Here is a 14,664-nt window from a genome sequence, read left to right on the forward strand (position 1 = left end):
TGAAGATTCTCCACCATGCTGGAGTCTAGCTGTTTTGCAGTTTTTGTTTATGGATTGTGAATTTATCTCTCAAACTCAGCGACAAACAGGAGTTCCTTCCTCTCGGCTCTTGGGAGTGGGTGGAGTTGGTTAGTTGCTGTGGACATGTTTTGTCTTGCAGCCTCCCTGAGTGACCTCCTTGCTCTTGACCGTTAGAGCCTCGACCGCTTCCCAGGCCCAAGTGCTTTTGCTGCCTTCCTGGCTGGGTCTGCAGACTGCTGGGAAAGAGCCATGGCTACTGCTGTGGTTTGTGAAAGGTGTAGCTTGATATCCGGTTTAGGAAAACTCTAGAGTTAACTGTTAAATATCTCTGGGTGCTTAGGAAGAGAAGCACAATCACAGTCAAGTTCTTGGTTATCCAGAAAATGTCCGTACTCACCATCCCATTTCCTTATTACTAGTAGATTAGGGCCTTGGACAGACATTGTATTCCTTTACTTCAGGAAAGCGTTAACAAAGTCTAATGTCTAGCTCACGGAGAGACAGGCAGGATGCTAATACCATGAGGGGTATTTCTAATGCATGAGACAGCTGTTCCCGAAGGGCATAGGTTAAGGATTTCAGCTTGCACTAGGGCTCCTAAAATGTAATGAGAATAAGATAGACCATGTGGCAAAACCTCTTGAGTGGGCAATGTCATTTGTCATTTGAACCAACTATCTTTGATATTCTATTTGAAAGTGGAAAAAACAAAATTACCTGTTGTTTGACAGCAAAGCATGAAAAGAACCTTAAGTCTATCAAAAGAGAAGAATGGGTTAAAAAAAAAAAAAAAAAAAAAGATGGAGAAATACTGGCTTAGAGTTTTCTGGCCAGTACCAGCCCAACCAGGAGAAGTATTTAAGTGGAGGAAGTGAGATTCATGCTGGTAAAATTTTTCTGTCTTTGAAATATTTATGAGCAGAGACCTGGAGGAGAAACTATTAAAAACAATTGGATTTTTCAGTCTATCCATTTGATAATCTGTAATCACTGTTTTACTGGGGCGAGCAAGTAAAATCCTTGTAGCTTCAAGCAGTTGCACAGTTGTTTGTGGGAAACATTGCTTAGAAGTCGCTCCAGATGAGCTGGGGTTTTTTAGCTGAATAGGTCAAAAGCTACAGAGTGTTAGACTTCTCATCTGGTGTCTGGTGGCAGCTTATCTTATAAGTGTCCCGAGATGGACACCTGTGTGTCACTTTGCCTTTAGGTAGCTCCCTCACTGTGGCAGGGCTTGTTCCTGGGGCTGAGTTACCCACTGAGGAGGCCACAGCTATTTCTGGTTCAATATGGTGACAGTGGAGCTCTCAGTGTGCTGGTGGTCAGCTTTTGTAGAGGGCAAGTTGGCTGTGTATCAGAAGTCTTCCAAATTAACATTTGGGCCCTAAAGATTCCATTTCTGGAAAGTCATCTTAAGAAAATAGATGATGATCGTGATCATGATGATAATAACAGCAGCTCAGCTTGTGTTTTAAACAGGCCGGGCACCGGTCTAAGTGCTTTATACACATTTATTCATTTCTCATAATAATTTGCATTCCAGTAGCAGGGGAATTAATGAATAAACTGTGATGCATCCATAAAACAGAGTATCGAACAGCCCTTAAAACTCGTGTTCTTGGGGCGCCTGGGTGGCTCAGTCGGTTGAGCGTCCGACTTCGGCTCAGGTCACGATCTCGCCATCCGTGAGTTCAAGCCCCGCGTCAGGCTCTGTGCTGACCGCTCGGAGCCTGGAGCCTGTTTAGGATTCTGTGTCTCCCTCTCTCTCTCTGACCCTCCCCCGTTCATGCTCTGTCTCTGTCTGTCTCAAAAATAAATAAACGTTAAAAAAAAAAATCTTAAAAAAAAAAAAGAAAATTTGTAAAAAAAAAAAAAAAAACTCGTGTTCTTGAAGGATATAGAAAATACACATGACAAAGTGTTAAATAAAAATGTGTGTTATGAAACAACAATTTTATTATATTTTTAAAAACTAATCAAGTGTAAATAAAGATGGGTATGTGTGTATGTGTAATTGCTTTTATTTTCTATTTTTGGAGGGGGGAGCTAATGAAATTAGCGGTGTTTAAAATTTTATCCTTCATTATTCTAGTTTTACATTAATTTTTATTGAATGAAATGGACACCAGGTGGCGCTCTTGGATCCTGAGCATCCTCTAGAAAGCCTTCACACCAGACTAAGGCGTTTGTGCTTCATACACTCCCATTCGGGCTCAAACTGAAACTCTCAGTGGCTTAGATATGTTTTTAAATTATTCTTTCCTAAATGTAGTCCGCACACATCGGGAGCTGGTACTGAAGTAGTTTCGCATGGCAGAACCTGATAACGTGTCAAGCTGAATTGATCTTTCCCCACCTGTTGGGTCGAGGGTTGAGGCAGCCAGTAACGTCTTCTGCATCCATAAATGCTTCATGCACCTGCCACGACTTCTGACTCCATGTTTTCCTACTCTTCCTTGCAGAAGCTCGTTTCCAGGTCGACTCTAAGACGACAGGGAAGGGAAAGCACCAAAGAAGGAAATGGGATCGGGGTTAACTCTTCCAGCCGACTCAGTATCGACAACTTTGAGTTCATCCGAGTGTTGGGGAAGGGGAGTTTCGGGAAGGTGAGTCATGGCTTTAGGTGTCCGGGTTAAAGTAAGCATGTTTGAGTGTGCGTGTGTGTATATACACGCATACTTCCCGAGTGCCGGGAAGTGTGTGTTCCCACACCCTCGGAGCCTCAAGAGTTCTCACGCCTGTGCTCCATCCTCCCACGCTGCCGTAGGTGATGCTGGCAAGAATAAAAGAAACAGGAGACCTCTATGCCGTGAAGGTGTTGAAGAAGGACGTGATCCTGCAGGATGACGATGTGGAATGCACAATGACAGAAAAAAGGATCCTGTCCTTGGCTCGCAATCACCCCTTCCTCACTCAGTTGTTCTGCTGCTTTCAAACGCCTGTAAGTAGGACTCACACGCATCACCTCAATGCCCTCCTTTCTTAAAGAGTTCAGATGTTAAAGGTTTCATAAAGAAGTGCATCAGACTTTAGAAGGATGAACTCCCATTCTAGGCTCTGTGAAGGAGCTTGGGTTTTAGTTCTGAGAGCAAATGGAAGAAATTTAGCAGACGAATGACAGATCAGGTTGTATTTTTTAACTATAAAAAAGATAACTTTCTGCAAGTGGTAATAGAAGCATCCTTTAATTATCTGTGTCCTTCCTCTGAAGGAAACTGTTATTACTGATTTCATTATGTACCTTTCCAGAGAATTTGTTGCACAGGAAAGCATACACCCACACTACATATATGTATCTGTATTTTTTAAAAACACAAATGGTAAGGATACTTTGCTCACTGGGAGATCATGACATGAGCCAAAGTTGGATGATTAACCTGCTGAGCCACCCATGTGCCCCTCCAGCTGCCTTATTTTTAAAATAACTGCAGAGTGGGGTGCTTGGGTGGCTCAGTGGGTTACGTGTCTGACTTCGGCTCAGGTCATGATCTCGCGGTCCGTGAGTTCGAGCCCTGCATCGGGCTCTGTGCTGACAGTTCAGAGCCTGGAGCCTGCTTCAGATTCTGCATCTCCCTCTCTCTCTGCCCTTCCCCTGCTCACACTGTTTCTCTCTCAAAAATAAAAAACATTAAAAAAAATTTTTTTTTAATAGTTGCATAGTATTCCAAGGCCAGGACATAATTTATATAACTTGTTTCCTATTGTTATACATTTAGATTGTGCCTAGCATTTTTATTCCAATCAATGTGGCGGTGAGCCCCCTTGTACTTTTATCTTTACATATTGTTCTTTTATTTCTGTATGACATACTATTAGCAGTGGTATTGTTTGGGCAGTGGTATGTGCATTTAAAATTTTGACTGAGTCCAATTGGCCTTCTTCCCCATAGTAGTTCAAGATAGCTAACATTTTAACACCTGTATACCAGGCACTGTTCTAAGTGTCTATGAACATTGTCTCACTTAATCCTTAGAGTAGGCCTGTGAAGTGAGTTCTGTTAACACCACTCCCATTTTTCCAGAGAAGGAGACTGAGGCCCAAAGAAATTTAGCTTCCAAGAGATGGAGGTTTTGACACTGGGCAGCCTGACTCTAGAGCCCAGGCTCTTATCTCTTGCTTGCCATATTTTTAAATGTACACTTTGAAGCCATGCGTGAGGCCTCTTTCCCCCGTTGTCCCATCGCACCATGTAGCCTATCATTTTGATGATCAGAGAGATTTACAAAATGGTTTCTTCAGAGTCCTAATTGGCATTTCTGGAACTGTGAGTGAGGCTGAACATTCATTCGCAGATGTGTAAGGATCACTTGTGTTTAAATACGTTGTCCCTGTGCAGCCTGGAGAAGGTGGGGGTGGCAGGCAAGCCTAGGAGCTGGGAGACAGGATGTATGAAAAGCGTGTACTCTCATGCCAGCCAAGCATACTGAAAGGAGCTGGGGAGTCAGTTAATGCTCCTTCCCCTCATGGTCTGCACTCAAGGAGGCCACACCCTCCTCACCTCATGGTCCGTAGTTCAGTAAAACAGCCCCGGAGCCCGCACTGCCCCTGCTGCCCTGCCGGATTCTGGGCTGCCCATTCCTGGGTTCCTTGGACGCTCGTTATGCTCATCCTCTTCGCTTCCTGGAGAAGCCTTGAAATTCTATTTCCTGTGCTCTGTGCTTTGCCTACACAAAGCCCTCCTCACCTCTCCCATCCAGCGATTATCGCAGAGGGGAATAGGGTGACAGCTCAGGCTTGAAAACAGCCTTGTCAAGAAGGATGGTATCATTTGATGGATACCAGTTGTCTGCCTGCATTTCAGGCTTGAGCCTCAGGCTTCTACCGTGAATCACACAGCCAAACAGGGCTACACTCAGATCATCTTTCCATGGCCTGAGCCAAAGAGTGGATGGTTTTCTATGATATTGAGTTAGATGATCTAAACTGGCTGATAACCTTTGAATCAGACAGTTGACAGGCAGGTAGTGAACTTAGTCTGGTGGAGCAGTGGCCATTATTTAAAGTTACTCTAATGAACGAACAAAGAAGTGTCTCACGCTCAACTCCAGGGGACTTCTGCCTGCCAAAGGAGATCCCCATGATTCTATAGAAGCCGTCAGAAGTCTCACCACAATTAGATTGTGTTATGGTAGAGTAGAACAAGAAATAAGCCTGGAACACACTGAGAGCCCAGTGAAAATAGCATGAAGAGTGCATAATTTTCTGGAAAAATATAAATTATACAATATAACAAATTATTGGTGGCCACACCGAATTTCTACAATGTTCAGCAGGTGAAATCTTAAGCATTGGCGGTTTATTTTTCCTAGTGATAGTTTCATGTGTGGCCACGAGGTGGCAGTCGTTACCGCATGGTGATTTTATTTCTCCACCCGAGCTGAGAACCGACACAGGGGGTTAGAATTTGTGTTTTGCAGTAGATGTCTCCAAAGCAAAGGATAAAAGAAATTTTCCCTTGCCCTAAGTCTAGATGATAAAGGAGAGAGGACCGACTTAAAGAATGAACTGAACTTTCCTCATGCTGAGATAGAGATACACAATTTTTATTTTGCTGTAGTTTATTCCTTCTCTCCAGTTGACAAGGTATTACACTCCTTACTATGCGTGGCATTTATTTGCTGTGTCTGTCAGAAATCCTCAGTAACTATCTCCATTTGCTGTTGAAAAAGATAACTGTAAAGAATAGAAGATGTTAATTACTATAAGGAATTGCAGCAGATTCGTTACATTTTAGCTACTCAGTTTGGCAGGTCATGGCCTCTAAAATGAGATGCTAATCTGTGTGTTATGCTGAACTGTTACCGTCAGCATTTAGAAGTGAGCCGAGGTGAGGTACTGGGGTCACATCCCAGCTGTCTACAAAGTATTGTCTCATTATAAAGACTGTTAGAGGGGTGCCTGGGAGGCTCAGTCAGTTACGTGTCCGACTTGATCTCAGGTCATGATCTCACGGTTCATGGGTTCAAGCCCTGTGTCAGGCTCTGTGCTGACAGCTCAAAGTCTGCTTCAGATTCTGCCTCCCTCTCTCTCTGCCCCTCCCCTGCTCACACTCTGTCTCTCTGTCTCTCTCTCTTTCTCAAAAATAAATAAACATTTAAAAAAAAAATTGAAAGACCCTTAGAGAACTCTTACTCTCTCCTGTCCATCCCTGTGGAGTGAGTGTCCCTGGGGCCTAGAGAAAGGGAACAGGAAACTTGCAGAGGCAGAGGGTCGCTTAGACTGTAAGTAGGGAAGACAAGGTTCACCTCTGGGTCGGGCTGACCCTGGAGCTGCCACTGTGCTCTGACCCATCAGCGCACATGTCATTGATTCAGCATCTGCCTAAGCACCTCCTGTCTGCCTTGGCTCCCCTCCAACCTGTTGCTATAGAAGCAGCATTGCCCTTGGAAGTGGAAGACCTGAGTTCTTCCAACTTTGTTTTCCTCTGAGTGGCTGAAGTCTACCTGAAAATTCTTTTGGGCTTTAAAGTTCTCATGGTTAAGATGAAAGAAGGATTGTGGTGAGGACCAAAGGAGAGAATGCAGAAATGCTTTGTACATGTGCAGCACTATTCCAAAATGAGTAAGACTCATTGCTGTGATGACTGCCTCCTTCCTTACACCAAAGAAAAATGTCCTGGGGCTTCCCAGGGGCCAGCATAGACCCCGTATAGAGGGTATAGTAAACCCCTAATAGTAGGACTTTGGGAGCCACTCTAGTTCTTGGCAAACGCACAAAGGTCAATTTCAAATTGGTAGATAATTTATCAAGTTTGCTTCATAGGATTGTGTGCTCATAAATTACTGCCTCCAATTTTTTTCCTAATACTGCATGTTACTCACAAATACATAATTAAATTGCCATCCTCATACATTGGCGATAGCATAATTCCTAATAGTTTATGAATAATTTGATAATCTGGATCAAGACTCATAAAAGTATTTAAATTTTTTTATTTAATGTTTATTTATTTTTGAGAGAGAGAGAGAGACAGAGTGTGAGCGGTGGAGGGGCAGACAGAGAAGGAGACAAAGATTCTGAAGCAAGCTCTAGGCTCTGAGCTGTCAGCACAGAGCCTGATGCGGGGCTCAAACCCACAAACCGCAAGATCATGACCTGAGCTGAAGTCGGATGCTCAACTGACTGAGCAACCCAGGTGCCCCCTCATAAAAATGTTTATACTCTGGGATCTGTTGGTTTTATTTCTGAAACTAGCCTAAGCAATAAAAATAAACGTTATATACAAAGACGTTTAATTTTTCAGTGCACCATTTATAATAGGAAAATATTGGAACCAACTTGAGCATTCAGGAACAGGAATTTACTTAAATAATAAAATACTTAAATGTGATGAAGATTTTTCAGCTGGTAAAGAGATAATGAATATTAAGCTGTTGAATGACAACGTGTCATAAGCACCTAGCATGTATTATTTATTGCTTACGCTTCTTACAACAGCCCTGTAAGATAGGTACAATTATTGTCTTCATTTTGCTGAATGATAAAGTCCTGAGGACTTAAGTCCCTTGCTCAAAATCTAATATAGTAAATGGTGGAGCTAGGAAGTTAGAGCCCAGGAAATAATACAGAATTTATGATGATTGGTAGTGTATATCCACATCAGGATCTGCCCAGATGGTGAATGGGCAAACCTAGCTCCTCCAAAAAGAGACAGGAAGGAAATGAAGGTAGTGATAGAAGAAGAATGAAGGTAGTGACGTGGCGGATAGTTTTTCTTCTTTGTTCTATTTTCTGATTTGGGTAATGTGACTATATTTCTTTAACGTTGAGGGTGGGGGGGATGGGGGGGGATGGGGGGGAGGGCCCTGTGGGGGTGCAGGCCTAGTGAACACTGCCTTCCCAGACTCTTCCAGGTTCTATTCCCTTCACACTCCTTTCGTCTTCATCAGTGGCTCTGGTGTCAGCAGCTGAGCATCCTGGCATTTATGGCCCGGAATCCAGGCCTCCCCACCCCCATCCCCAGCTCCCAGGGGCTGTCCACTGGCTCTCCTCCTGGAGCCTCAGCTGAGTGTGAAGGGAGGAAAGAACAAAGACGGGGCAGTAGCAGGAGGGGGAGTGGCAAAGTAAATACTGGTCAGATGCCTTAGCCTTTGTTCAGAGACCCAGTTTATTGAAGCAAAAATTTCCATTTGGAAGACATAAGACACGCTGTGCCCGGTGCCCAAGAACTGCCTGTCTGTCATCCGCAGGACCCGGGCCCAGGTCAGAGAGACAAGCCACAGCAGAGCCTCTCTTTTTGGGGATTGCTCCAGTCTGTGTTTGCAACCTGCTGCGTTCAGGGGGGCCACAGGGTGCATGGACCCTTCCTTCATGAGGACAGAAGCCCAATGCTCTCATTTTCTACCCCCACCCCTCCTTCACTTGTCAGTGTTTCCTCAGGACATCTGGGCTGCCGGGGAGGGCCCAGGGTGTCCGCCTGCACAGGTTGTCCACGAAGCAGTGCACCTGGAATGCTGGCAGGGACACAGCTTTGCATAAGAAGCCACTCCTCAAATATTGATCAACAAAGCAGAAATCCTCCTTCCCAAGGTTAAAGTGTCCGGGAAACTTGTGTGCTATATGCTGTCCGCTTACACAACTGGTGCACAGTGATTTCCATGTACTTAAGTCACCCTTGAAATACGTTATGAAAACTGTCTGGCAACGTGAGTGCTTGGGGACATTATTCTCTCCCTTGCAGTTATACCGTTGTATGAAGTATTAGGAGTGTGTGTGTGAGAGAGAGAGACAGACAGACAGACAGATGAGATAGCAAGATAGTCACGTGGCTCTGGAAGGAATCTTCCAGAATTTTATCAGGCAGGTGGCTCCACTGCTGCCTTCAGTGTCAGAGCTCTGAGTTCTACTGCTGGCTTAACTAGTAGTCCCCTTGTTTTTAAGAAGGTCCTTTCATTAGATTTTTTTTTTTTTCTGTATAAGCCCCTCCACCTGAAAATGTGTTTTTTGGTTTTTTTCTGTCAATGGACCCATTGGTGCAGAGAATGACCCTGCAGTTAGCTTCACGCATGTGGTGGGCGGGAAGCTGCAGCCTGCCCCAAAGCCCCACAGCCCTGCACGGCCCTGCTCGGCCCTGCACAGCCCCACAGCCCTGCATGGCCTTGCACAGCTCTGCTCAGCCCCATGGCCTTGCACAGCCTCACAGCCTTGCACAGCCCTGCACAGCCCTGCTCAACCCCACAGCCCTGCACGGCCCTACATAGCCTCACAGCCCTGCACAGCCCTGCACAGCCCTGCTCAACCCCCGCACAGCCCTGACTGCATTCCAGTCTCTCCAGCTCTTTTTCCCTTTCCTGAGTGTTTAGTGGGTATTTGGCGGTGGTCACCAGGCCTGTTTGTCTGCTGATCTGGAGCTAGCAACTGGCCTAAGGGAAGAGAAGGCACACTTGGCCCCAGGAGAAGCATTACCCATGGTGCCCTGAGTTACAGTGACATCCAGATGAGGGGCAGAGACCCTGTGAGGTGAGGAGAGGGGAAGGTGCAGCCAAAAGAGCTAGAAAGGACAAGGGTTCTGAAGAGGCCTCTGTTAATGCCTTCAGATAGCTGGTCAATTCTTGGAGCCTGGAGGGTCCCAGTTTGGTAGAGGGGGTGGGCAAAGAAGAAATGGAGGCAGCAGCTACTGTTCATTGAGACGTTAGCGTGTGTTCTAGGTGCTCATTCATTACCAGTGCCTGTACAATTGTGCATGTGGGCATTTCATAAATATCTGTTGAAGAAATATCTCATTTAATACCCTCAACAGTCCAGGGTGGTGTAGATACTATTATCTTCATTTTAAAGATCTGGAAACTGAGAGGTCCAGAGAGGTTAAATAATTTGCCCCCAAGCATACCGCAAGCAAGAGTTAGATCATGGATTCTTAACCAGGTCATCTGGCTTAATACTCTATGCCGTTACTTTTAAAATACCTCAGATAGAAATGTCTCCTCCCTAGAATGTGTACAGCTGAGAAGAGTGTCATTAGGCAGGAATAAGGGCAGTTTTTCACAATACATAGTTTTGTAGCCTTTTATGAACCACCTAAGGATATTTCCCCTTATCTGTTTGGAACTAGGTTTCCTCCTTTCCCTGAGCAATGACGGCCACAAATACTATTTGGTCTGCTTATGGGTCATGTGTTAGAGTTTGCCTTTGGCTCAGATCGAAATAGAAAATGAGCCAGAACATGGTGTTTCCCAGTTGGGCATGTTCCCAGCTTATTAGTAGCGCTCCATCTGGGGACAAAACGCACACAGACCATCTCCAGACTCTGGGTTTGTGTGTGTGTGTGGGGGTGGGGGGGTCATTTGCGACCTTTGCTTCTGTCCTCTTGGGCTTTCTGTGGCCAAATGGGGCCATGAAAATGAATGGGGAAATAGGAGAATCTGAAGTTCGTGCTGTTCCTTTGGCTCTCCCTGCTCGGGTAGGACTGCCAGGGGACTTGGTGTGACAGAGGGGTTTGAAAGAGCTGGCATGCTTCTCAATTTGAGGTCGTTGGGCTGTAACTGGCCTTGTTGTCACTAGCCATCACCCACCTGACGATCTGGAGATCATGTAGACCTGCCACTTCCATATTCGGTAAGCTGGTTCATGGATTGTGTGTAATTTCCCTCCGTGTATCCAAGACTTGCCCTGGTCACAATGGGCCCTGTGCTTCCCTATGACTGTCCAAGCGTGGTGGTGTTAAGTGCTTTGTTGGACTTTTCCCTGACTGTGACTGGGAACCTGCCAGACTATAGATGCTCTGGCCCCCGCAGGGCCCTGTGTTGAAGCACTGGGCTTGAAGTGCCAGGGTTGGCTTCAAGGAGGAGAATGCGATGGGCCTTTTGCCAAATAGTTCAGTGAAAAGTCTATCAGTTCAGGATCACGCTGACTGCTAGCAAGAGAAACAGTCCTTTGAATCCTCAGTCTGATTGGGAAGAGAGGATTCATGCACATGGAAAAGTGTACGGTAGAGAGCGTGGAGTAAACACAGTCATACTACAAAAGGAAAGGTAGCTGACAATGAACACTCCAGGGCGCCCAGGAGGCTCAGTCGGTTAAGCGTCTGACTTCGGCTCAGGTCATGATCTCCTGGCTCGTGAGTTCGAGCCCCGCGTTGGGCTCTCTGCGGTCAGCACAGAGCCCCTTCGGATCCTCTGTTCCCTCTCTCTCTCTACCACTCCCCCTCTCTCTATCCCCTCCCCTGCTTGGGTGAGCTCTCTCTCTCTCTCTCTCTTTCTCTCTCTCTCTCAAAAATAAACAAACATTAAAAAATTTTGAAAAAGAAAATGAACACTGAACCCCGGGGAAATCTTTCCTACGTCCTGCCAATCTTTCCTCAGAAATGTAACCAGAATGGATACAAGGCTAAGTAACTAGCATCTGAGCTGTAAGCAACACCAAGGGGCGGCCTGCAGGTGTTTCCCTCGGAAGCTGGATTGAGTCCTACCAAGACTGGGGCATTCAGGCCAAGGCCTAAAGCTACACTCGTGAGAGGCTGGGGGGCGTCCACCCCGCCCTGATGACAGAACTGTGCAGCATGAAAACCTGACCACGGCTCACACGCAAACCATAGACTGCAATGTATTCTAATTTTGAAACACTTGAGTTTTCTGTAACTACTTCATCACTCGTAAGTGCCCAGCTGTGTCCATCTTCCCTCAGTCCAACAACTGCCTATCCAGGGCCTCCCAAGACAGAATCAGCCTTGTCTGTGCGGATAATCTTAGCTCAACTGCAAGTGTACCGAATTGCTGCTGGCCGGTGAGGCTAGAAGGTGTTTATTCAATCAGCAAATGTGCACTGAGTGCCTTCAGGGTTTCAGGCTCTGCTGTTAGCCCTGAGGATGCCGGCAGTGAACAAAACAGACAACTCTGTTGGACAACAAAACAGACAACAGGCAACTCTGCCCTCATGGAGCTGAGGTTCTCCTGGGGAGTCCATGGGCCTGAATAGGCTGTTTATAATGTCAAATCAGCTGGCGACCCTCCTTGGTGGGTTGGTCACAGAAGCAGTTCTGGGATTTCCGTATAGCGTAAGCTCAGAGCAGCCATGTGCCTAGAAGAGAGTCTAAGGGACTTGTCTTTTTTTTTTTTTTTTCGAGTCTCGTTGGCGTATAACTAGTTTCGTTAGTTTCAGGTGCACAACATAGTGGTTCGACAAGTTTGTATGTTATGCTGTGTTGGTGGGAATGTAAATTGGCACAGCCACTGTGGAAAACTGTACGGAGACGCCTCAAAAAATTAAAAATAGAAATGCCATATGGTCCAGTTAAGTCCGCTCTTGGGTATTTACCCAAAGAAAACGAAAACGCTAATTCAAAAAGATATGTGCCCCCGTATGTTTATTGCCGCGTTATCTACAATAGCCACGATAGGGCGCTTGTCTTGAAGCTACATTTGCATTTGAAGCACACTCCTGTTTTTTACCTGGGCATGGTGGATCTAGAACCTGGTAAAGATCCTGGGTGGCTCAAGCTGAAGCGCGACCTCTGCTTGGCGATGGGTCCATTAGCACTGCTGGGCTTGGGGGCTCAAAGCAGGAGGCATAAGCGGAAGGGCAGCAGCCCAGTCCAGCCTGCTTCCTTGCTCCCCGCTGCCATTGTACGGTTATTCTCATCCCACTGGGGAAACCGGCCTCTTCACTGACAGTCCCTGCACAGGGCTGCCGAGACACCAGCCTCCCCCACGTTAACCCCGTGCCATCAAGACTGACTCTGCTGGTGTGCAGGGCTCTTCTTCACCCCCTTCCTGCCTTCTGTTGTCAGCTGATACCTTGGCTCACCAGCAGCCCTCCCTGCCTCTGCTGGAGGGCTTGGGCATGCCCAGTCTTCTCTTCGGGCCACCCAGGGAGTTCCTGTTTCCTTTCTGCAGAGGCATCCAACTTGTAGCTTATTTGTACTGCAAAAGAGCCTGCTGTATCTCTAGCTCACTCCTGCCTGCTTCTTGAGGATGTTTTGTAATGACTTACGGCTTCGGTGTCACGAAGGGATCCTTGGAGCTTTTCCCAGAGTCTCTTAATTCCATTCTTATGGTGTATGAGATTTTAAACATTAAAAATGATGTAATATCAAATTCCCAACTAAAACACAGGGGGAAAGTCAGTCCAGCACAATTCCTCCCTTTCCCACAATGCATGCGGTTCCCTTCCTCAGCGGTGGACCTTGGGAAGCACCTTCGTCTGCTTCCTTGTGCTTCCTCTCTCCTCCTCACTCCCAGGGAGCCCTGAGCTGTGATGACCTTGTGAAGTGGGGACTAGCAGCAAGCCCAGACCTTCTAAACCAGGGTCTATTTACCAGTGAGTGAAAGGCAGTTCAAAATGAGTCAGATACCACCACCAACGTCAGGAACAGATACGGCAGAGCTGACCTAGACACTGGTTAAAGTTCTTCTGAAAGCCTGTAGAATTGAGGGACTGATCATTAGATTTGTCCCTTTGTACTTGGGTTTCAGAACAGATAGGAAGCAGGAAGCTTGCTTCCACCTGGCTCAGAACTTTATCCCCACTACCCTGACCTTCACCCAACGGGCCAGACAGTTTTAACAATCGAATGTCTGGTGAATTTTCAAACTTCCTCGTAAAAAAACATTCACTTATTTGCATAGTGTCATGTCATTTTCCTGCTCCTGACATTTGGGGCAGGGTAATCTTTTCTTATGGGGGATTGTCCTACGCATTGTTGGATCAGAGGCATCCCTGGCCTGTGCTCACTGCATGTGAATAGCATCTCCCTAGTTGTCTCCAGATGTTGCCAGATGTCCCCTGGGTGGGGTGGGGGAAAGGAAACCACTGCCTTATATGAATATCAGGTGGTCTGTCCTAGATACAGAAAGTTAAATGGACTAGAAGATCACGTTAGTCTTTACAGGGACCAAAGCAAAGTGTGTTAAATACTCCTCATCAAATTATAAGCATTTTTTTTTTCTCTTCTGACTTTGAGACAGGCAAAGTTCTTGCTTGGGGGCCTGTAACAGTTCTCAGTGGCTGCACTGAGGCATTTGCTCAGTCTCGGGCCGTGGCTGGGAGGAAACTGGGTGCAAGCGTAGCGGGTCTGTTGAATGTGAGCCAGGGTTAGCACACTGCCAACAGCTCTGAACAGCAAAGCCTGCTGCGATAAGGCAGACGTATCAGAGCCTGGGGCGTCTAGGGAGCCAAAGATTAGCTCAGCGAGCATATATTTACAATGGCTTATATTTAAAAGCAAGAGATCGAAATAGCACAGCGTCTCTTGTTTTGGCATCGAATGATTTGCTTCCACTTTGCCATCAAGGTGTTGAATCAGTAACTTTTTATGAAAATCATCTCCACCCTGAATCGCAAAGGGTGCCAGCCTATCTGTGAGTCAGACTCCCATCCCATGTGTGATGCGTATGACTGGGTTTTACAAGCAGAGATCATCAAAGCTTTAAGAAACATTTCTCAACCAGTGTAGAAAAATGTGCCAGTAGCAATCCCAGTGTGCTTTGGGGGAAGCATGCTTGCTATTTTCTTTTGTTTGCCATACAGGGAAAACTTACAGTTACAAACTTACAGTTACAGATACTTTAGATACCTCAGAACTGAGTGCTGTCTAAATATTGAAAGTAGACCCTGGGGCGCCTGGGTGGCGCAGCCGGTTAAGTGTCCGACTTCAGCCAGGTCACGATCTCGCGGTCCGTGAGTTCGAGCCCCGCGTCAGGCTCTGGGCTG

At 46.3% G+C, this 14,664-nt stretch overlaps 1 protein-coding gene across 1 annotated transcript in view; it reads left to right on the forward strand.

Moving 5' to 3' along the window:
* PRKCH (protein kinase C eta) overlaps positions 1–14,664 on the forward strand; it is a 231,585-nt gene that overhangs the window by 132,255 nt on the left and 84,666 nt on the right. Inside the window, exons 8-9 of the mRNA XM_060619985.3 lie at positions 2,481–2,624; positions 2,786–2,959. Coding sequence (XP_060475968.1) covers positions 2,481–2,624; positions 2,786–2,959 — 318 coding nt within the window. The remainder of the gene's footprint in view (positions 1–2,480; positions 2,625–2,785; positions 2,960–14,664) is intronic.

This window comes from Panthera onca, chromosome B3, assembly GCF_046562875.1.
Source record: "Panthera onca isolate mPanOnc1 chromosome B3, mPanOnc1 haplotype 2, whole genome shotgun sequence".
NCBI classification, from domain to species: Eukaryota; Metazoa; Chordata; class Mammalia; order Carnivora; family Felidae; genus Panthera; species Panthera onca.